This window comes from Melampsora larici-populina, assembly GCF_000204055.1.
Source record: "Melampsora larici-populina 98AG31 unplaced genomic scaffold MELLAscaffold_5, whole genome shotgun sequence".
In the NCBI taxonomy this organism is placed as follows: Eukaryota; Fungi; Basidiomycota; class Pucciniomycetes; order Pucciniales; family Melampsoraceae; genus Melampsora; species Melampsora laricis-populina.
Genome location: NW_006768769.1, coordinates 2,102,309 through 2,125,200, shown reverse-complemented (window position 1 = coordinate 2,125,200; position 22,892 = coordinate 2,102,309). Strand labels below are relative to the sequence as shown.

Genomic DNA, 22,892 nt, shown 5'->3' with positions numbered 1-22,892 from the left:
GAAATTTTAAAAAGGGAAATAGGTATTCCAAGTAATAAATCATATCAGACTAAAAACCCTTCATAAAATCAAACCCGTCCCACAAAGAAATAAAAAGCCCAAAAATCCATCAAATTTGTAACACAAACCCCCTACAAAGAAAACAGTCTCAACTTCAAACTTCAACTCATATCATACTCATGAACTACTCCCATTAAACTTTAATATTGCAAGCTGGCAAAGAAAAAAAGATGATAAAGATAAACAAAAGAAACAAAGAAAGATCCCAGTGAATGAAAATCAGAAATCAAAAAAAAAGAAATTAATACCCCATATTACACAAGAGAGAGAGAGAAAGAAAGAAAGAGATATCGAGAGAAAGAGGGAGAAATAAAAACCGAAACATCACATCTTTATCATTAACAGAAAACAACACACGCTGGGAAAGAAGAACAACAGATTGAAGGCAAAGAAAAACTATAGATAGCAAGAATTGAACCTATAAGAACACTCTTTATTTTTTATTTTTTTGAAATGTGAAACTGAAATAAGAAAACAAAAATAAAGGGGGTTTATACGACAAATTGTAATAAAAATAACAATCAGTTGATGAATCAGAATATAGAAACGAAATCTAGAAGAGAGAAGATGAAGATCACCATCATGGATTGAAGATATGTGTGAATAAATAGAGTAAAGGATTAGATTTTTCTTTAGATGATGATTTTCATTCCACTTTAACTAATTATGATTGAGAGTCTAGATTTCAAATGATGACTGGCGGTGAATTAATCTCCAATCTATCCAGAGATCTAAAGCAAAAACGCGATCATAAAACAATTATATATATGTATAATGCAAACCCATTATTGACAACAAGTTAAATAAGAACCAAAGAGAGAAGTCCCAGATGAAATGAATAATCAAACTTATTCATCTTCAGAAAAACTCAAAGGCCACGAAACAGCCAATCTAGGTACGATTAATTCAGAAGCCGTGTTCAGATTAGGATCAATTCCTGCAAGTAAATCATTAGCTTCTTCTTCAGCTAATTTCTCTTTCCATTCATGTTCTTCCTCTAAACTTTGCTCATATTCTGCTAGAGCACGAATCGCATAAGCGTGTTTTGAAATGCTATATGGTACATCAACTTGAGTTTTATTAGTGGATGATTTCGATGTGGACGGAACCGAAGGTGTCATCTCGTTCTCTTTGAGTAAGTTCAATGCAACTGGTGGCAATAACGATACTCGCTTTGAGAACCGAGTAGAAACACGAGGACCTGGGGTTGAAGAGTTTGGGGCGGTTGGGTTATCGGAAGGTGGTTTGAGAGGTGATACTTGCAAACTAGTAGGGTCGATGGTCTGTGGTATTTCTGACGGAGTAGGCGTAGTGAGGGGTGTGTCAAAAGAATCCGAACGTGGCATTTCGGCCCCTATCTCAAACTCGAACTTGAAAAACGTTGGGCTATCAGGCGACTGTGTTGAGCGATGACTACTATCAGACTTCCGCGGGGTCTTCATAGGATCGTCATCAGGTTGAGCTGGAGGCGGTGTCGACGGGGCGCTCTTGAAGTCTTCTGTACGCCTGGAGGGCTGTTCGGGTATGAGATCAAGTTCGGAACTAGTAGCTGGTAGGGAGACACTCGAGCTGGGTTCATGCCGAGCTCTTCCCTTTGCAGTACCCCCCAGTTTCTTGACCACTTTGAGCCAAGAAGCCACTTTGGCAACCGATGGCTTTTCAGTAGAGGTGGTAGCGGAGGTCTCTGGCAAAGGATCGTTGACGGTTTCCGCGCAAACCTCTTCAGGCGAGAGCTCATTGATGGCCCATGGCTGATCGGTGACACCTCGGGTTGAACATATTGTAGATCCTGCGACGAAAGTATCAGACTGAGCACTGTGACGAAAGAAGGATTTATCAATGAATCTTACGTTTGCGGTGGTAGTCATCCTCTTTTCTTCGTAAGATCTCAGGTTCGGGCGATAGTTCATCGTGTCGTTTACGGATGGCATCCAGACGGTTATTAAAGGTCAGGATGATATTGATAGCCTCACGTGATTTGGTTTGAGGGCCTGATTGATCGAGAACTCCGAGGCGAGACAATCTCCAGACCAACAGGCGCATGTAGTAACCACGTACTCCAGAATTCCAATGCAGAAAAAGGTGTTGAAAGATTGTGGGCTGCAGGAGTAAGTCGAGACAAAGAGCATCGCATGTCTTAGGATTGATTGTCAAACTATAAGAGATACATTCATCACACACGTTAGTCATCGAAACAAGTTGGAGGATGGATCATTAAAGACTTACGCTTCAAATTGAGAATATACAAATGCTATCGTTCTCATCACACAAACAGTGTTATCAGCGGTGGTCAAGATCCGTCGGACCACATCCAAGATAAATGATACATCAAACAATCGAAGTGACGGCTGGGCAAGCTTAGGTGAGGGTGGATGATCCGTTGGGGTGGCTACAGGAGCGGTATAAAGGACGGTATAAAAAAGACCATCAAAAAAGTCGAGGAGAAGAAAGACACTTCTTGTGTCCCACATGCTTGTGCGTTTGGTGATAGCTTGGATCCAAACGTTCAAAAGACCTCCGAAAAAGTTGCGCCGACGAGAAAAGTCAGAAGCCTCATCAGATTCAGCGTTCGCTACTGGAGAACCACCAACGATATCCAAAGCGGTCGAGATCAATCGACGATGTGCTAGTTCCAATACTTTGGGCTTGGCACCCATCGCTAGGTTGGCGGATTCGCCGGCATTGAAGCTATTGGTATTTGGACCGAGCGTAGTGACTGATCTCAAGCTTCTATGGACTAAGGAGTCACATTTGTCGAGGAAAGAGGCAGCTATGAACAAGAACCCGGGCATTGAGACTAGTAAGAGTGAATCAATAATGGTATCATTGGGCTGAGGACGAAGATAGGTGGCTAGTTGGCGATGATAGGCTCGGTAGAAGGCAAAAGGGAGGTCGGAATCGGATGCTGTCCATCGAATCAACCTACATAACCCATTATGCACATAAGTCGCTGATAGAGTCAAGATAAACTCATCTTTACAAGAACACTGACCAGTTTCCGCTCATTTCAACCTGAACAGTGCCCTCTTGGACCAGCACATTATCACTCTCAGTGCTCGCATTGGAAAAAACACGACAATAATCAGCTAGGTTGGTGAAACATAGTTCCCGAAGATAAGATGGGAAAGGTTGAAGGTTGGGTCTCTCGGAAGTCAAACTGTAATTACACAAGTTGAAATGATAATAAGCAACTATTTAGAAGTAGCGTGTAGATAACAAACTCGAACCTTTTGCTCGATGCTTGCATTTCATCGAGTATCCGTCTCATGGACATACGCTTGACTGGTGGTAAGGCCCTGAGCAATTTGCGCGCAACACCCTCGATGCGGAAGAATGCCATTGCGAGCATCCGACCGGCAAAGACCAACGTATTCGCGTACACAGCTATTGAAAAAAAAGGTTAAAGATGCACACTTGATGAGAAGAGACAAATTTGCGAATCAGTTACACTCACCCTTATCATTGAGTTTGTCAACAGCAAAGCTGAGAACAGACACCAAGACTTGGCGATACTGGGCGACCGCAGCAGGATTAGAATTGAGGATATAGCTCGCAAGAAAATGGCTAAACCGACAGAAAAGGCACCATGATAAATGTGGATGGTCAGTATTCTTTATCCTTTCCAGAAGATCTGCATAGAATAGGTTACCTTTCCAGGATACCAGCAACACCATCCAGACAAGCTCCTCGCGAGGCCGGCTGGGGCTCGCGAAGTTCTGCAAAAATTAGATCGAGCCTGATACAACAAATAGAGTCAAATCAAACTGAGCTCCTGGTAATAGGCAATTTAAAAGTTGTGAAAGGACTTACCAGCCAAACAAGATTTTACGATGAGTGATCATTAACTTTTGATTGACATAGACCGACCCCGTGTGACTTTCTTCAGCTTTGAGGAAAGGTAGTAGTGTACCGGTCAAGAAGTTAGTCAGATCCACTCGAGCACCGTTGACAGTGACAGGTTGACCACGAGATGCCCGAAAGCTGTGACCATAAGTAGGTAAATCGAATATCAGTAAGATCCGTCTGATGGACAGTCGAATTGAACGAACGAAAAGCTAAGAACCGATCATACCTAGTTAATGAAGATTCTAGAGTGGCCCATTCCTTCGTTGATTGCTCGTCGATAATCCTAACAGGAGCAACCTCGTTGGAAACATCCTGCGGGGCCGGTTTGACCTCGACCGATCGCTCAGTCTGGGCACTAGGCCCTTGTTGATGATCATTCGATTGAGGAGGAACATGGGAGCCAGGATCTGATCTAGCTAGCTTGTGGTTCAACAGGCCACCTGAGGATGAGTTGGATGGTTGATTTCGTTCACTATCACTCGAGCCGGAAGAACCACTTCTTGAACGATTGATATCCGAACTGACATCAGGTAGCTTGGCTTGAATCGGGGGTAAGGGCTCTGAGATGGGTGAAACCGTATTTTGAGATATGGATGGCTCCGAAGGAAATTCGTCAGGCAATCTCGATTCATCATTGTGAGATGAGAGAACAAGAGGAGTGACCAGAGACATGTTATTCGGTCGAGTAGTGAAGGCCTTAATTACAAATCATGAAATTAAACCACCAGCGTCAGTTTGATGATGATAACATACACGTTTGGGATATCAAGGTAGAGTGGAAACAATAGATACCGATAGTTCATCCATGCTTTTTCGCCCGGTGGTCAATTTGGATTTGAGCATGTCGAATGATCGTTTGGCTCTCAGAGTCGGTCGAGTGGCTGGTTTTTCAGGCAAGGTAGGTGTTTGATTATGATCACGATCACCTGCGATGGGTTGAGGATCGGTATGCGTCCGAGACTTGGTAAATGGTCGGAGTAATAGATCAGTACTTTTTCGAGCGATAGTGGGACGTTGTGTTGAAGATTCGATCGATGGTCCATTGGAGTTAACAGTGTTAAAAGCACTGTTTGGCTTAGATTTATCCTTAGACCCGAAGCTCTCCAGTATATTCGACAGACTGTTTTTCTTTTTCAGCGTCTTGATTTCGATTGTTGGTACATCGGCATGATTTTGGTCGGAGTCACGAGTTGTAGGCGCGGGAAATGAGTTGGGTTTGGAATTTTGAGTATGAGCATTTGAACCGGTGACACGTGAAATCAATCGAGCCATACGACTGTTGCCAGAGTTCTTGGAAGATGTTCGAGAGTTGATGGTATTGAAAGATACCATGGAAGAGACTGGACTAGGACCGATGAACCCGTTCTTGTCAGGTTGATTAGTTGTGTGCCCTGCTACAGAAGAGATGTCGGAAGATGAAAGCGTATGTTTGAACTCCTCCCGATAGCCAATCTTGCTTTGAGGGATCTTGAGTTTGCTCATACCTCTCTTCAGGACTCCCGAAGCTCCGACTCCAATACATCCAGGTGCAACACTGGATGAAGTACCATTCATACAAGATGGTGCTGACCTTTGGAGATATGGACTAGTTTTCATGTCAGAGCGAGGTGGCTGTCTTGGATGACTATCGCAGCTACTGCTCCCAGGAGCACTATGCGCAACGTCGTAATTGTCAAAGTCGTCATCTGCTTCATCATGATCAGATAGGCTTGTTGGGAAATAAGAATCATTGTCTTCTGAGGCTTCGCTGGTAAATATCATCGTACCAGAGCTTGCATGAAGTGGCTTATCGGTTTGAAGTTTGAAATCGTAAGCATCAATTTCAGCATCTCTCAAGCTTGCAGAATTAAGTTTCGCAGAGCCAAGAGATGGTCCCCGGCCTGAAATATCTAAATCGAGTAGTAGGGGTGCGGAAAGGGTAGAAGATTGTATTTTGAATGAATTGGTGTCTATGGCGTGCTGAGGCGTCGTGAAATCGTGATCCGGTCGATGGGCGTAAGATTCGAGAGAAGAAAGATCTAATGAAGTCTTGATAGAGGTTTCTAGACCATCAGGCTTGATAATATCTGCAAAACTCTTCAGAGTGTCACGCTTCGAGGAGTCGAGGTCAGAAGAAGTGCTGAAATCACCCTGCGAATCAGAAGAAGAGACTGCCATTGTAGAGCTTGGCACGGATGATTTAGGGATGGGTTTTCCGAGAAAGTCGGTTAAATCTGTGCTAGGCAGCATTGTATCAAACTCAAAATCAAGCAGGGATTTCGAATTATTTTGATCGAGTGGGAGTTGAAGGATGGGGATTGTGGGAGGTTGGGAAGATTTGGAACTGGATGAATCCACAACGGGTAAATGTGACTTGGGATGTGTTTTGGATGGTGTCGGTTGATCTTCATTCGTCTGATGCGAAGCCAAAGTTGACGAAAGCACTGATGAGTGTTCACTGATCGATTCTCCGTCTCTCTGCCTCTCTAAATCACCATTAGAAGAGATTTGTAGATCTTGACTGGAAGTTGAAGTTAGCGCAGAAGAAGAAAGGTGACCTGCATCTTCTGAAGAGGTAAGCTGAGTGCCATAGGTCGGAGTGGAAGCGACGGTTGGATGAGAAGAACTTGAAGCACCTGATTCAAAGGAACTGGAAGATCGTGATAGTTGGAGTTGTGAAGCTGATGAGCTAAGGAAGTTATGCCGAGAGTTCATGGAGACTGGTACCATCGGAGCTCTAGCTCGAGCGGAAGTGGTAGGTAGCGAACCTCTAGGTTGATGAATTGAAACTCTCTGTTTGACTCCAGCACGGGTTGGAAAGAGAAGAACTTGACTTGTTGAAGGTTTAAGCGTAGGTATTGATAGATTACTTGATGAAGTACTCGGATGTTGATCGTGATCGTGTAGAGAAGATACAAATGAGGCAGGAGAACCGGGACGAGAGGAGAATGAGATCGACATGTCTGTGTTTGGCCAAAGAGCTCGTGAGGATGAGTGTTGTGAGTTGATGTGGGATAGTGAGTTTAGATTCGAATGCGAAGATGTGTTAGTGGGATTGGAAGGAGCGGATGAGCCAGACTGCAGAAAATATGTAAAAGCAAACGGATCAAAGTTAGAGAATAAGTCAGTGGCAAAATCAGCAAATTAGGACTCACACTAAGTCTCAAATCTGATGAAGGTCGAAGGTTACGTGGATCATGAGTATAAGTTGAATTAGATTGATATTGAGAAGGTAAGAGTGAAGAAGAAGAAGAAGAGATGAAAGTTGAATGAAAGCTTGATGTGGGTTGATTTTTTGAATGATGAAGAAGTTGATTTTGATTGATTTTTTGAAATGAAGATGAAGAATCGAATAAAGATGAAGTTGAGATCGATCGATGATTTGAGTTTGAATGATTATGATTATGGTTATGGTTAGATGATGATGATGGTGGTAATCGTGATGAGATTGGAGTAAGACTTTGATCCATGATGAAGGATGATGGATGATGGCAATCTCCAATCTCCAATGCTTGATGATTTCAATCAAACACAAACATTCAAACTTCAATTCAATCTCAATCTCACTCAGCCTAAGACTAAGACTAAGTACAACATCACAAGGTACACCATAAGTACTTTCACTTTGGATTTGGTCGATTTAACATGTTTTAAATAGTTTTCATCATTTAATTTCAAGATTATGTATCAAACCATGTTTGATTGAGTTGATGATTCAATTCATTTCAAATAAACTTACGGGTTTCTCAAACTAATCAAACCTTTTCATCTTCATCTTAACTCTATTCGATCAACACGCTAAATTCATTTCAAAAACACATACAAGCTATCTCAGCTATAAGAGAATACTCCGAAAAATTGAAAGATCAATCGGAATAAGAATCAGAGTCAGAATCAAATGGAACATGAAGATTACAAACATGCAAAGCACTGATGTGTCTCTGAATCGAACTGAAAGAAATTAACTTCAATCAAACATGTTGGATAAGAGTCCTGACAAAAACCTAGAGCCTCTCTAATCCCACTTCCTAATCCATCTCACAGTACCATGTGTCCATACTTTTGAAAATTAACAAAACACGTGTGCTGCATCAGGCTACACCCTCTTGTTACAAAAAGATGTAAAGCATACTTATCAAACATATGTATCAGACTTTGAACCCACTTCATGATCTCAAATCAACATTTTGGCAAGAAAAGATTTGTGAATCAAGAAATTATGTACGTAGATGGCCTAGAATGTCCTGTCCCAACTTTTTCATTTTATTTTTCTCAAAGGTTCACGTCAAATTAGGTCCAGATTAAGACCACAGCTATTTATCGGCTGAACGATGCACCCAACTCAACAAGAAGCTTCTAATATTGGATGCATTTAGCCTATGTATTTTAGCTCGAGGGTCGGTGAATCATCGACAAAAACAGAAATACAATGTACACGGTTCAAGCTTCGGTTTACAATCTTGATTCTTGAAGCATGGAAAAAAATCAATGTCCAAAACCGTTGCCAGGCCCAGGACCAATTTTGCACCAAAATCTTTGAAATTTGAATTGTCCAAAAGAGTTTTCTCCAAGTTTTGTTGAGCTTAACAAAGCCCTCTGTGCGCGGCGGCGTCCGCGCCCTTGCAGAGGGGCTTACGATTCATCAGATTGTCATCAGATTCCGTTCATCATTCAACTAAATCTCTTTGACATTTGATATGTCATTTACACTACAACAAGCCATCTTTAACGAGAATGAAATCTATCTAGGAACAACTTGAAGCTTGTCCACCGATCTCAGAAGACGGTGAAGCATTTGGTGATCAATACACAACTAACCATATTGCTGAAGTTTGATTGATCAAGAGACTTGAAGATTTTACTTCTATCAAAAAGACTGAAACAAAACTCAGTTTGAGTGAGAAACAGTGTTTAGTGAAGTTGTTGTATAATGGTAAAGCTTTCTCAAAAAGCTGTTTGCCTTGATTAAAAAAAATAAGTGTCCATGCTTGTATATAGGTGCCTTGGATTGAGAATGAGAAAGAAAAGATGAGGATAATATGAGTCAAGTCAAGAACAAGATCAATCGTGAATGGAGGAGGAGGATGGTTTTTGAGGAAGGTGGTGGATGATTGACTCAGAGAGGTTCTGTACAATGATTGTGGACTTGTGATACATTTGAGAGGTTCCGTATGGTGGAAGGTACCTTGTAAGATGAGTCAATTGGCAGGAAATGTTGAGAAAATGAATTGCAGAATGTGATTTCTAGAGGCAAAAATGTGATATTATTGGATTCTTGAAAAGCAATGAAAAAAGACTTTTTATGAGCATTCTGTGATTTATAGAATGCTTGTAAATAAGAAATCAAACACATTCTGTGAAACATGATTTCTTGACATTCAAGAAAGCAATTTCTCGCAAAAGTGTGCTTAAGTGAACACAGCCTAAGTGTCCTTAAGTACTTTTTTGCATCTTGACGCTGATCACAAGCAAGCCTCACTTTACTCCACAGGCAAAGCTGTTCATAATAAGTTTCTACATGTGCATCTCCTATTAACAAGAGGTAAAAATACTCCATTGTGCTGTTCTTTAGGCAAGTTTTCAAGCCTTATGTCCCACTTGTAAGGGGGTGTACTTAATTTTTGAATCAAGGCATGTTGTAACCTCCACGCCACTTTTTTGGCCACATTAAGTGCTCACACCAAAAATCCACAATTAGTCCTAAGCCCCTCTGTGAGGGTGCGGACACGGCTGTGCAGAGAGGACTTTGTTAAGCCAAAAGTTTTGTCCATAACTCACACAAAAAGACAGCACCAAATACATACATACATAAACCAAAGAACTCTTGAGCCACTCTACTACATTTCTTTGAGCAGGACACAAATTTCTTGTATATGTAGCTGTATAAAGTCCAACAAAAATATAAACACAATCCTCAGCTAATGATTGCATATCAGCCTGAGCCCCAACCCAAAAACCGCGGGTAATGGCCTACCTGCACCCCAAACCAATCAAAACCTGGCTCTCAGAAGCCCCCCAACCCCTATCCCAAATGCCTAAAGCCCGCAGGAAGCCGGGGGTCCCTGCAGGTAAGATTGGGGGTTTGATGCCTACACCCCCCCGCCCCCAAACCCTAAGGCCCCCCCAATGTATCAGAGTCCCAAAAAGCCTAATCAAACCCACACCCCGAGGGTTTGGGATTTGGGGAACCCTTGGGGCCTTGTTCCGGGGGCTCAGGCTGAATTGACAAATCTAAAAGCATATGTAGGGAACCAACCTCATTAATTACCAATTTGAATTCCTATGTGCAAGTGATCCTTGTTGTACAAGATGAAATTAAAATGTGTTGTGAAGACCATGCACTGTGTCCTTGTGGCAGTTGCCCGACAACAAGCGCACACGGAATGCCTTTGAGGCACAAAGGCAACTCGTATGCGCTTGTCAACAAGCAAACACCACACGGACATGGTGCATATGAGGTCTTTGAATATGAGATATTGATCTATATTCTACCATTTCAAAAGAAAAGGACAATAGTTGTACAATCATCAAAGGTGGTACTTTGACTGCTTTTATTGAATCTCCTGTTATGCCCTATCTTCAGCCAGTCAGATTCAAAAGCAGTAAAAAAAGGAGTTGCATAATTTAGTCTTAGACATGCAAATCTTAGAGCATTGCCACCAATGAAACTGGACTGTCAACAAACATAAATGTCAGTTAAGATGTATTGGACACTTTCAGGCCATGATCCAGCAAACACAATCCACCAACAGAATCAAATCCCACTGTATACCAGCCTGTGAAGAATTGTGATGGAATAGCTCCAAGGGTTGAATTGGCTGTGCCAATGTAAAAGGGTGAACCTGGGGTAATCAGGGCAAAAGTAAGCAATCAGCACAGCCAACACATTTACCCTGCATTTTTTAATCTGAGGTATCATTGGACTCAAATGCTTCAACAGACTCTTTCCAAGGTTTTTATCCCAGGAATATCTTTGCACCTAAATATACCTTGAATCAACTTGTTGGAAAAGACCTATCCAAGAGTTTACATCTCATGATGCCTTGGATTCTGCAACCCAAGGCATCTATGTTGGTGCAGGCAACAGCACCTACAAGCTTCAGATAGCTACAGAAATCAACCAACCTGGGGTAATCATGTCAAAAGTAAGCAATCAGGGAAAAGCACCTACAAGCTTCAAAGAGCTACATAAATCAACTAACCTGTGCACAGAGCAACAGGGAAAGACATGTAGAAAGCAACAAAAAACTCAAATGAGTTCCAGTAAAAATAAAGACTCTTTTTGTTGCAAAAATAATTCATACCTAGGTTAATCAGGTCAAAAGTAAGCAATCAGGCAACAGGGCCTACAAGCTACAAATGGCTACACAAATCAACTAACCTGTGCACATGTGCAACAGTGACAAAAACTAGGTTGGTGAATGAATAAGAAGTAATATAGAAATAGTTATGACAAACCTGTGCACAGAGCAACAGGGAAAGACACATAAAAAGCAATGAAAAACTGAAATGAGTTCAAGTAAAAATAACTAGAGATGTGAAGCGTGAGGATAAGTTATAAGGGAAGAATATCAGGATTCATCCGGTGGGCGCAGCGCCATTGGCCTGCCTCAGGGGCATGCCTTTGAGGCAGGCCCTGGGCAGGCCTTTTGGGCTTGATTTTGGCGTTGCCATGCACTTGTTAGGTTTAGGCTGGTTTAGGTCTATTCCGTCCAGTCACTGTGTGATTATGGTTGGGGGTTTTTGTTTAACATCAATAATAGGGGGTTTCAAGTTCAAAATTTTTATGTATTTTTGCGCTACAACAAATTGCCTGTTGTTGTAAAATATGCGTAATTTTTTTGAAGCAGGACACCTTTTTAGGTGTCCCAAATTAAAAATACATTGGTTTTACGTAGATTTCTTTTATGAAAAACTTGCCCAGATTTTTAAAAAATACGCAAAAAACAATTGAACTTGAAACCCCCTAATATTTTTAAATCACACCTCAAAGTGCTCTACTTACAATACATCCCTAATCTCCAAGCCACTATCAGCTACTATTGTTTGAGATAGGTGTCTGAGAACAGGGAATGGGATGAGGATGAGCTTTTTGATTGTTGACTTTCATGACTGTTGATGAGATGTACATGAGTACCGCTGTGAAATAATTATGTATGCTATGTCTGATGTTTTTTGAGCGTTTTTTCCCACCTACTTTGCTTTTTGGGGAGATTTTAACATCTCAGAGGCAAACCTAAGCACCCCCACTATAGGTGTGCCTTTGGAAAGATCAAAATGCACGCCTAGGCCTGCCCCAAATTCAAAACGTGCGCCCACCACGTTCCATCAACCGGAGTCTCACATTTCTTAGCAGGGCAAGTATTCCCTTTTTATGTATTTGTATCTAATTTTCTTTTTGTATTTTGTTATTTCTAATATTTCATTGTTTTGTCTTGCACTTTTATTTCATACTCTATATTTTTGGACACCACTACCATAATCAGATCACCATGAGTGACAGAACTTAGATATGTCTAAGTCTTGTCATATGTGTGGAGGGGGGGCCAACAGGCCCCTGGCTTTCTGACCGGGTAGGCTCTCTGCAAGGCAGGGTGCAGGGGCGGGCGGGAGGAAAAAGAAATTTTTTGAATAAGAAATAGTGAGACTTGTTCTTACTCTTTCATCTTGCAGTGCGATGATTTGAGTGAGTAAGCTTGGGGAATTAATTTTGGTAAAGTTAAAAGTTTACCAAAATTAGTTTCCGTTGGGGAGAATCCCTTCTCCCCATTTTCTCTTGGTACTTCTTCCTCCAGTACCAAGTCTGCCCAAGCTCTGCACGCCTGTTTCCTTTTTCATGGAACACACAGGTGCCGTCGTGCCTTTGGGCACCTGCTACATGAATGAGGATCCATGTGAAACACTTACAGATTATTTTTGTTGAGGAAAAGAATCTGAGTAGTGAAATCTCAACTCTATTTATACAAACACAAATAATGACAAAAATGAACAAACATTACAGGTCACAAGCAACCTATTCACAGTAGAGCACAAGCCACACAGGATTGCTAAATGAAAGAGTCTAGATTATGAATAAGTCTTAAAGTTTTCATGCTGATCTTTGGAAAAGCTTGATGTAATGAAAAACCAACGCAAGAGTACTGGAACTCCTTGTAGGGTAGCATAAGCCTGAGAGCCCGGAGTAGAAACAGTCTATATATATGTGCCATAGAAATTGATAAACATATAGGTCTACATAGAAAAGCTTGTGAACCTAAATACTTACACCTGGAGTAAAGATGGAAGCACACTTCATACACACACAAAACTCAACTAAGCACAGGTATGATGAATACCATGACACAGCTGTGCAAACTCATTAGAGCATTCACATTATCAAGCCTCAAACTGGAGCTATTGCCAAATATAGCAATAGGGGCCTGGATTTGTGCTGAAGTGGCAGTCCCTATCACTACAGTCAACTCCCTCTAACTTGATATCCCTGTAAGTGCATAATTCTCTATGTGCATAGGATTTTTTGCCGCCAAAAAGGGGTTTGCCAGCCAAAATGAGGTCTATAAGTGCATATTCCTTTAAGTGCATGAGAAAACCACCCGCCAAACTGTATGTAATTAGAGGGAGTTGACTGTAAGTGTATTTAGAGCCAACTCCAAATTTTGACCCTTGGTTGTCAAAGTTGAGAACAATAGTGGTAAGCCAAAAATTTCTGCACTTGTCAAACCCCATAATTCACAGGTGTAAACACACACATACTCCACCGTGAAGAGTGTGCAAAGCATTTGTCACCCATACTCTGTACAGATTTGGAGCCTGCACCATCACATCCCAAGTGATCTAGCCTCATGAAGATTTGAGTTGGTTGTTCTGAGGCCTGGCCACTGTCAATGCTCTTAGTCAACCACATTGGGTCTCTTGGCATAGACCCCCAGTCTCTTCAGGACTGTCTGGTATGAAATAATCCTGGATGGCATTTGAAGAGCCTAACAGACATTCTAGGACCTGCAAAAAGGTAGTGCAGTCCAAGATTGACTTTCAAACACCCCACACTGGTGGCAAAGATACCAAGGATTGGAAAAACTTAGGTATATTTGGATATAAATTGCCTCGGGCTGTCAGACTGAGCAAGTTATACCCTTATTGACAAAAGAGAATGGCAAGCTAAATGACATGCTGGAAAAAGGATTGGTCAATGGAAAAATTCAAATAACAACATCACCCTGGGTGACACCAGTCTTGGTCACATGGAAAAAAGGTGAGAAACTTTGACCTTGCTTTGATTACAGGTGCCCAACTGCACTAACAATCAAAAAAGAATATCTACTTGTTGGAAGAAACTTACGTTTTATGTCATTTATTATGATGATGTAATAATGTGTTAAGAAGTTATGTACTTAAACAAATGTGTTTTTGTTTTCTACTCACAACTTTCCTGACTGAACCATAACCTACCCATGAGTTATACCACTTACTCTTACATATCAAATCTTGTCTACCATGAGAAACTTTCTTTCTCATCATTCATCTGTTTAGAAAGTTCTCTCCCACACAATTCTTCTGGTTATTGAATCACCTTATTGACTGTTAACTTGTTGATGTGTTGTTGGTTCTGATCAGGTATGATAGTGTTTGGTTTTGTTGAAAGAAATTGTTTCATCTAAATACTAAAAAGATGGACCACTTGCGCAAGTTTTGGTCCCTTTTATTATTCACCCATCCGTTCCAACTTCCAATTTCTGGTTGCATTGCGTTTTAGTCCACCTAGCGTTATTGTAGGTTTTTTCTGCAGCTCAATTCCTGGAACATTTGCTTTTTAAGCCACCTTTTGTCATTGCAACCTTGTTAATGCATTTTTGTTGAGAATATCTTGCCTCCTCACCTTAGTTTTGTTGCACATTTGCTTTACCCTGTGAGATTCAAATGGACTTTTAGAGGCAACTCTTTGTTATGTACATCTTCATTCGCCCCCTGCCTCATTCCAATGTAGTCTGCTTTTTGATTTCTTCATCTCCATGTGATGCTCGACTTTCAAAGGCAGTTTGTACTCACCATCTTTTGAAAAGCATTGTGATGAACTTTTCAACGCATCTACTCATGTCAGTCTCTTGATTCATTCAAACTACAGTTATTCCTCTGAAGATTAATATGGTGCCAGTTGATTCTTCTTTTTCATCATTCATTCATTTCTCATCAAATCTGACCTTGATCAATTTTATCTTTAATCAAACATGTGCCTCTTGGACCTCTGGCCAATGCAATGCTCTGCTTTACGCAAGAACAGTCACCTTTGCATCAGAGGTAGACAATGCCAAATGAGTCACTTTGTCAATTTACAACATGGCAATTGTTGTTCTAAATTCATTGGGTCTTTTCCTTCAGATCATCAATATCTCCCCCCAAGACCGGAAAGCATGGTCACACTAAGGTTTGTTTTGTTGTGATCAATACCTCTACTAACAAAAATTTGGAAGGTATCTCTCCTTCTACTCACCGCATGAATTTTCCCAACATCACCCATAATGGATACCAAATTGTTAACATTGAACATGGTTTCTTGAACTTGATCAACATGGAGGTATGCTTTGGAGCGTTTTTTTTTGTGATTTTCATCCTTGTTGGCTTGGCTTCTTTTTTTTGAAAGAACCACAAGTCACGCCATGGTCCTTCAGCCCACAGTGACTTAGTGGAGGTGAAGGGAGTTCAGCAAAAAATGCACAAATTATCAAGGTTCTGGGTACAGGTAATTAATAAGCTGATTGACTCTGTGTTGTATGTTTTTCTGGAATTCAGGCAACTTTATCAACCACAGAATTAGGTAGTTTAGTTGGTTTGACAACTCTGGTTCAGGCATGCCAGCATGGTCTATAGTACTTGAAAAACATCAATAAACTTTCACGACAGTGAATGGGATGCCTTTAGCATTCACTCAATAAGCACTGAAAAGCTGAATTTATTTGCCACAATGTGGACTATGATTTTTCATGATCAAGGAAAGCTCAGAGATTTCAGCTTCACTTCTGGAAAAGCTGAACAAATCAGAAAGTAAACATAAAAGTCCACTTTCAGGCATTGAGGCTTTTCAGGAAGAGGGCTATTTCAAAAAGGGGCAGACACTGAAAGGTGTAAAAGGAGGGCTGGGGAATAGGATTGAAAGCCCCATCATTTGAAGCAACCCATGGCTGCACCTTGGTGAGTTGTAAGTGGGAAGTAAAGAGACACTGCTTGCCCACCCAAATTGCTGCATTGTTGCCACAATGGCACACCACAGTGATTTTGGGGGTGACTCTGGATTCAAGGATTTCAATGGTCATCCTCATAGTCCCTTGACCAGTCCCATTACCTGTTATAATAGTAACACAGTCTGTCCCACTGCATCCAATTACTTCTCCTCAATCATCTTATAATTGTTGTAGCTGTGGTGACACCACAATAAGTGTGGAAATAGCTGGCAGGTATAAGATTGCAGAGAAGTGTACCAAATTGTGGTAGGATGGCAGGTGCTAGATGCTTTTCCTGAAGGAGAAATCCAAAGAGTGGTATGTCTGGTATACTGCCCTGTGTGACGGGTCACAGTCCAAGTCTGGTGGCGATTCTCTTAGACTACTTTTTGGCCCAATTATATGCATTGGCATTGGAATTATATGAATATTCCTGGAGTTCTGAACCCAAATGAACATACTCAACATCATAATTATGGATCATGAGATTTTGTCTGGCTGGCCTCTTCCCTACCAATCACTTGGTGGATATGTAAGTAATAATACCTATGTATACAACATGATGTTTGGGTTGACCAGTCTTAATCACCTTTCAAGTGAGGTTGGAAGTGATGTTTCACCATTCAACCACAACTTACTGGCTGTGTTCAAGGGCTGTCACCTTCCAGATAAAAGCTTGACAGTCTGGCAATTGGGGGGGGGTTCAAAGGAGTATAATCCCCTGATCTCACAAGTCTACAATGGCATATTTCTGGGGTATGGAGTACTTGACAGAGTAGGATATAACTCATTTAGATATTACCTTGAATATCACCTTGGCTGGACCGCAACTGTATCTTATCTCTTCTGTTTTTGTGTGACCCCAGCACAAGTGGCTAGAAAGTCAGCGGTCAATCCCTCCAGTTCATCTACCAATCACCAATGCACAGTTCCAATTGAGGATAGATTCCAAGTCTTGGAGGACCACAACACACATGTTTGTTGTAGGATTGACATTGTTTCTTTAGATGACCAACACTCATGAGGACCTTGCTCAAGGTTAACAAGTTTCATAACTTTTGTTCCAGTAGAGATATGTGGCTGTACTTTGAAATTTGGATGGGAATTCTGTGGTAGGGTTTCAGAAACAGTGCACTGCTTTGCTATGCATTGAGCCTGAAACTCACTCTTATGGAATGTTTTTCTGATGTACATATGGGACCTGCACTGCCAAAAAAATACCTTTGGTCCTGGAATCCAAGGCATGATTGGATGCAAATCCTCAGAAATATCTTGTCTGAGGTATTGATCTGAGGTCTAACTTAACTAAAGTCCCCTCAGGGCCTCGGGGCTAGACACAAAAACATGACCAAGGATTTGAGTCCCATGATACCTCAGCATTTTCAATATTGGCTGTGCTGAATTAGGTTAAATCTCTAGTACATGACCAAAATGTGGTGTTTAGACCTTGAAACACTGACATAGTAAAAGTGAAGAGATACTGGATGCACCAAGGATGCCCAATATGTGACTCCTTCATACACAGCTCCCACATCTTGAAATTGATATCCAGTTATAAACTAGGCAGACCAAGGAAACCCAGTGCTCCCTCATCCAATCACCACTATATTATCAACCAAAACTTTCAATTCATCAAGACTGACAAGGGGTTCATTAGTGGGGTTCAAGTTAAAACAAATTGGACTTATAATGAATTTTAAGCAATGTTTGGGAGTCACAAATTATAGTTTTATTTATAAGCCATCCAAGCAGCTTTAGAGCTGCTCGGGTGACTTATAAATTATAAGTCGATGCTTATAATTTTAAGCAAGACGACCTTTTTTTTCCACGAAGAAAAAGCCGTCTTTTGGGTTGTGTGTCAACGGCCTTTTTTTAGTGCTCAACGGTCAATTTTTTTCTTTTTCACTCTTGTTGAATCCATAACAGCAGAAATAATGCACTTTGTGAGCCTCTTGTACCTTTGTTTCAGGAGGTTTCAGAGCCTGTTCTTTTTTTACTTTGGACCAACTTTACTTATGTATAAGTACTTGTACACGCTGTCATTGTGTTTTTTAAGCACCAAGCAGACTTAAAAAGTGGCTTGAGTTGCCTATAATCTTAGCTCAATTTTTTTGACTTGAACCCCACTATTGAAAACATCAACTCTCTGGGGGAGTTACATTTGACTTGACTTGACTGGCAGCAGAAGCCAGCAATTTTGCCAAGGTCAAATTCTGTATTGTTTCAAGCATGAGATAGAATTGAAGACATCATATTTTGATTGACAAATTTAAACATTAACCCATTGGGGGCCTTAATCCAGGTCTGATTTGTGATTTTAATGACATGAACCAAGATTGATGGTGGGGGTTCAAGCCAAAAATGACCATAGAGATCATATCCTGATAGCCCAAACTCTGGTTCTAGGCAAAGTTTCAAATAAAGATTGGACTAGATAATTTTGTAATTCCAGTGATGAGCCTGCTTGGGAGCTATTAATTTGACTCACACGTGGATACAGAGATTTTAGAAATGCATTGTCAAAGAAACTTCTTTATCTTTTTACAACTGCCATCCTGATTCTCTAATCCTAAAGCAAACACATTGAACACATCTTGCCAAGCTATATGTAATGGCTGTATCAACAGAAGTAAGTACACCAATACCTTGCTTTTCCAAAACAGTTCCTTTTTAAAAAACGATCCGGGACTTAGATATGCTTTGTATAGATCACGTCCAATCTCAAATCAAAATGAAAAATCTAAAACCTCAACTTTCCTTCAAGTCCTAACCGAAAATGTACAATACAGTTCACACACTTGCGGTGTCAAGGGAAAAAATAAACAATGAAACCACCGAACCCTTCAGCAATAAATGACCAATTCAATCACCAACAGAAAATAGAAAAATATCGCAACTTTTCACAAGAGCGGTAGAAAATTGCACGGAACGCGATCATTGTGTTCCACCAGACGAATTATTTGGCCACAAGTTCAGGGAAGGGCCTCCAGAGAATTCGTTATGCCACATACTAAACGTTGGCTCACCCGGAAGCATGTTCATCGGTGAAAAGTCGAAAGCTGCATTGGTGATCTGTGAAGGATCAAAGGTGTGTCCAGGCGGGGTATCTGACTTTTCTACCAAGCCCAATAATGCTAAGAGACGCTCTGTAGCCTTCGCTGAGGTTTCAGCCATGTAGGTACTGATTGCAAACCAGCAACGTGTACGTCAGTAACTACCTCGGTGAACTATAAACCGGATATGGGATCGGTTACCTTGGGGCCAGCTCATTCAAGATGTCAAGCGCGACGTTGATGTCCCGGCGACGTAGTTCAGCCTCAGCTTCACTGATAGTGTGTCTTTCTTTACGAATAGAGCAAATTAATACAATTGCGGCTGATGCGACACGTATAGGTGCCCAGATAAAGGCGTGTCGTAGTAGGTTAGGTTGGCGTAGTTTTTGCGTCAAGTGGATAACGGAGCTGGCCGCAGATACACATATTGACATAGATGATTCTTCTTCGGTCGAACAATCGAATAAAACACGATGAACAATATGACGATGATGGTGATATTGTCTGTAAGAAGCAATGAATTAGAGTCCATTGCTTGGTAGTTGGACGAGCACGAGGAAAATTAGAACAAACGTCAAGACGGTCACCGAGGCCAACAGATAATCTGGAGTGACGTGTGTTTGACGCAGATTGTTGGGCAGATTTGAATACCATAAATTGAGACCAGCATCGATTTTTTTCACCAGAGGCTTCACTGTGGCTAAAAGGTTACTGTCTTCGGCCTTGTCACGCCTGGCATGAAAAGCGTTCAACAAGGGAAGAACCGAAGCTTTGCCTGCACTCCCCGTAGCCAACGCCATGTAGCTTCGATTCAAATCGATGGCTGCCTGTGAAGACAATGGTCCCTCTTGACCGTAAGAAGTGAAGGTTCCAAACGTCTCGTCCATATCGGGATCAATTGGAGCTACAAGACACCCAATCATATTAGTTTCAAGGTGCCAGGACTGCTAAGAGGATCTGAATTACCGAGATCATAGTCTTCTTCTTGCATATAAGCTGTTCTTCCAAGAATTGAACTGAGCGAGTTGTCAAGTTGATTGAGGTGAAAAAAGGCCTTGCGACGCAGATGATCTCGCAGCTTATCGGTTTTCCAAATATGACTGTGTTCACGATGGGCTCCAACTTCCTAAGACGCGGGGAATAGAGAATGAACTAGTTATCAGTGAGTGATGAAAATGTTTCCAGTCACGTCATCTTACCTGCGCCCTTTGCAATCCAATTCCAGCGATCGACCAAGTCGACATAGGACTGACGGTACCAAGCGAATACACACAGAGTAAGACATATGCCTGAAGATCGAAAAGAGTCGCGGGGGTGGCTATCGGCCTATAAAGATAAGAAACCGCAGAATAACAATAACGCAATCCAGCTACTTGTGGACTAGGATGCTGACTGCCGTCTATGTCAAGACGAACCCTAGGATCATCTGAAAAACGACTGGCCAGAGCAAATACAAATAGACACAATGACCTGAACGACGTCTCGGTTTGAGCTAGACCAGATGCGTGAAGCTGAAGAAAGGTGGGTGGGTGCAGAAGAGGATTTTGTAGATGGACGTGAGTGAAATAGAGAGACAGCAGATGGTGCTCCAGGTCTGGTTCAGGATAAAACCGCTGAGTGGCAAAGATTCGTTGTTGATATTGATTGCGAATGATCTTATCTACTGGTGACAGTTCACCAGACGTAGTGCTCGTCATTGGTACGTGAGCCCCAGCTTGGGTAGCGGCACAATCCGGGAGGCTGAAAACGCCATTTGTTCCGACATAGTGAGCAGACTCGAAGGTAATCCCAACAAATCTTCCGTTGGATGGGTTTTTATCGACTTGTGACCAGTGAGCAGAAGACCAGATTGGAGTGACGGGAGGATCAGCTTTGTCATTATTCGAGTCGGTCAGCTGTTGAGGAAGAGACGAGGGTTGAGCGTCTGAGGTAGCATTTGCTCGATCCCCACTGCTTGAACTAGGAGCGGGCGTGTTTAAGTGAGGAAGCGTGTCGAGCTTGTCTACGTTTGGTAAGTTGTTGAGGTCTAAAGACGGAGCCACTGCATGTATGAGCCGCTCGAGAGAACGAATACGAGCCTGAAGGTGTTCGACGTCCCTGCATACACAATGGATAAAATGCGGGTAAGTAGATGTAGCCTGCTCACAGATCGGCACGATGTGAATCTGACTTTTGAGTAGGAGGGCGCTCCTTGAGACTACCAGGATTTGCGAAAGTACAAGGTACGCCCGAGGCAGCGCAAGCAGCACATCGACCATCCTGCAACGACGATTTAAGAATAATTAACACCCGATCGACATCAGATAAAACCAAATACACGAAAAGACATACCTCGAAAACGCATTTAATCTTACTACTACGACAACGATCACAACTTCTTGGTATACCTGGTGGAATCGGTTAGTTAATAATCAGATATATGAATCGAGAACCTGATAGATGATCCACGATGTCTTACGATAGCGGCGTCTTTTGGATTCTTGAGGAGTGGGTGCTTGCAGGTGATGAGGGGCCAATCGAGAGGAAGGGCTAATGTTATTGTCATCAAATGAGGATCCTAACGGGCGAGTTGAAGTAGGAGAAGTAGTGTTAGGTAGACTTGAAGACATTGGATTATTGAAATTGGTTGGTGAGTTGAGCGGGAGTGAAGTGTTGAAGTCTTGTGAGTGGTTTTCAGTCATTTTTCTTTGAAGACTTGAGTGAATGCGGCGGAAAAGAGTAAATGCGAAAAAGAAGTCAACTCCGAGTAAATCTCAATCTTTGTTATCATCAAAACTTGATCAAAGGTTGGATGAAACCCTATGTAACTTGTCAAAGTCCCTCATTGCGGATTCAACTCGTTGAGTGACAGCTGTCGCGAGGCATCGAGGGACTTTGTTAAGTCAGGATCAAACCAATTTAAATACACAAATAACCCTGTGTAAACTATTGTGTTAAACCAAAGCCTAACAAATTTACGTAAAAGCTAACAGCTCTGAACTGCTCTGAATAGTTGCGGTGTCTGGCGGTGTCGTCGGACGAGGCGTGGGCCTTGCACAGCCCACACGAAGAACTACTTCAAACCCAAGTTTTACGCCAAGACTTGATGGACAGCGCCACATCCTCTTCTTTCTTTATAAGAAAGTGGATGTTGTTTCACTAGACACTATGCGGGCATGCACTGCGAGGAAGATTCTGTCACTCGAGTCTGAGTATGCACTTACCACCCACTTCGGTAACAAAACCCGAAAAAAGTTACATATATGATTTTTACATCACGGTGAGAAATATTCTCACCGTGTATGTATATGTAAAGCTGTGATCCTTGAAAACCTTCGGTAACCGAATCAAAGTGAAGATGATGATCATTCAACGATGAAATGATCATTTGTCGTTCGGTAAACAAGGTCACCGAGCTCATCGACTTGATGAGCTCACTCTTTCTTTTTGTAATGAACCCTTCCCGCCGCTTGTAGATGTAATAGAACAAATTTAATATAACCTCATTAAAAAATGGATCATACTCGAGCTCTTCAGCGCCGGAGACATCGACGTCGCCAAATTATATTCTTCAATCACTTAATCCTGATGGAATCCGCTAGATTCTACTACAACACAATCTTGAAGCCAACTATAATAAAAAATCCAAGGATCAGATCAATCCTTTCTGGCCAGATGTGGATTGATGAGTTACTGACCGGGCACGAAAAGGTTTTCTACGAAAATATGGGAATGAAAAGGGAGTTTTTGTGGGATTGAG

General features: G+C 41.7%; 3 protein-coding genes across 3 annotated transcripts; all 3 read right to left on the bottom strand.

The window, feature by feature from the left end:
• Positions 1–522: 522 nt before the first annotated feature.
• MELLADRAFT_76881 (uncharacterized protein) lies at positions 523–4,578 on the bottom strand (the record flags this gene model as incomplete). The annotated part of the gene is made up of 9 exons (XM_007405993.1): positions 523–1,849; positions 1,911–2,215; positions 2,287–2,982; positions 3,053–3,217; positions 3,288–3,444; positions 3,515–3,624; positions 3,710–3,796; positions 3,871–4,041; positions 4,133–4,578. The coding sequence occupies 9 exons, from the start codon at positions 4,576–4,578 to the stop codon at positions 909–911; spliced, it is 3,078 nt and encodes a 1,025-aa protein (XP_007406055.1).
• A 93-nt stretch (positions 4,579–4,671) lies between these two features.
• On the bottom strand, positions 4,672–7,355 carry MELLADRAFT_60366 (uncharacterized protein; the record flags this gene model as incomplete). Its single annotated transcript, XM_007405992.1, has 2 exons — positions 4,672–6,963; positions 7,041–7,355. 2 exons carry the CDS (start codon positions 7,353–7,355, stop codon positions 4,672–4,674), a joined length of 2,607 nt encoding a protein of 868 aa, XP_007406054.1.
• Positions 7,356–18,596: 11,241 nt separating this feature from the next.
• Positions 18,597–22,150, bottom strand: MELLADRAFT_76880 (uncharacterized protein; the record flags this gene model as incomplete). Its single annotated transcript, XM_007405991.1, has 8 exons — positions 18,597–19,281; positions 19,355–19,657; positions 19,727–20,057; positions 20,120–20,279; positions 20,353–21,250; positions 21,324–21,412; positions 21,485–21,540; positions 21,612–22,150. The coding sequence occupies 8 exons, from the start codon at positions 21,832–21,834 to the stop codon at positions 19,035–19,037; spliced, it is 2,307 nt and encodes a 768-aa protein (XP_007406053.1).
• Positions 22,151–22,892: the final 742 nt, after the last annotated feature.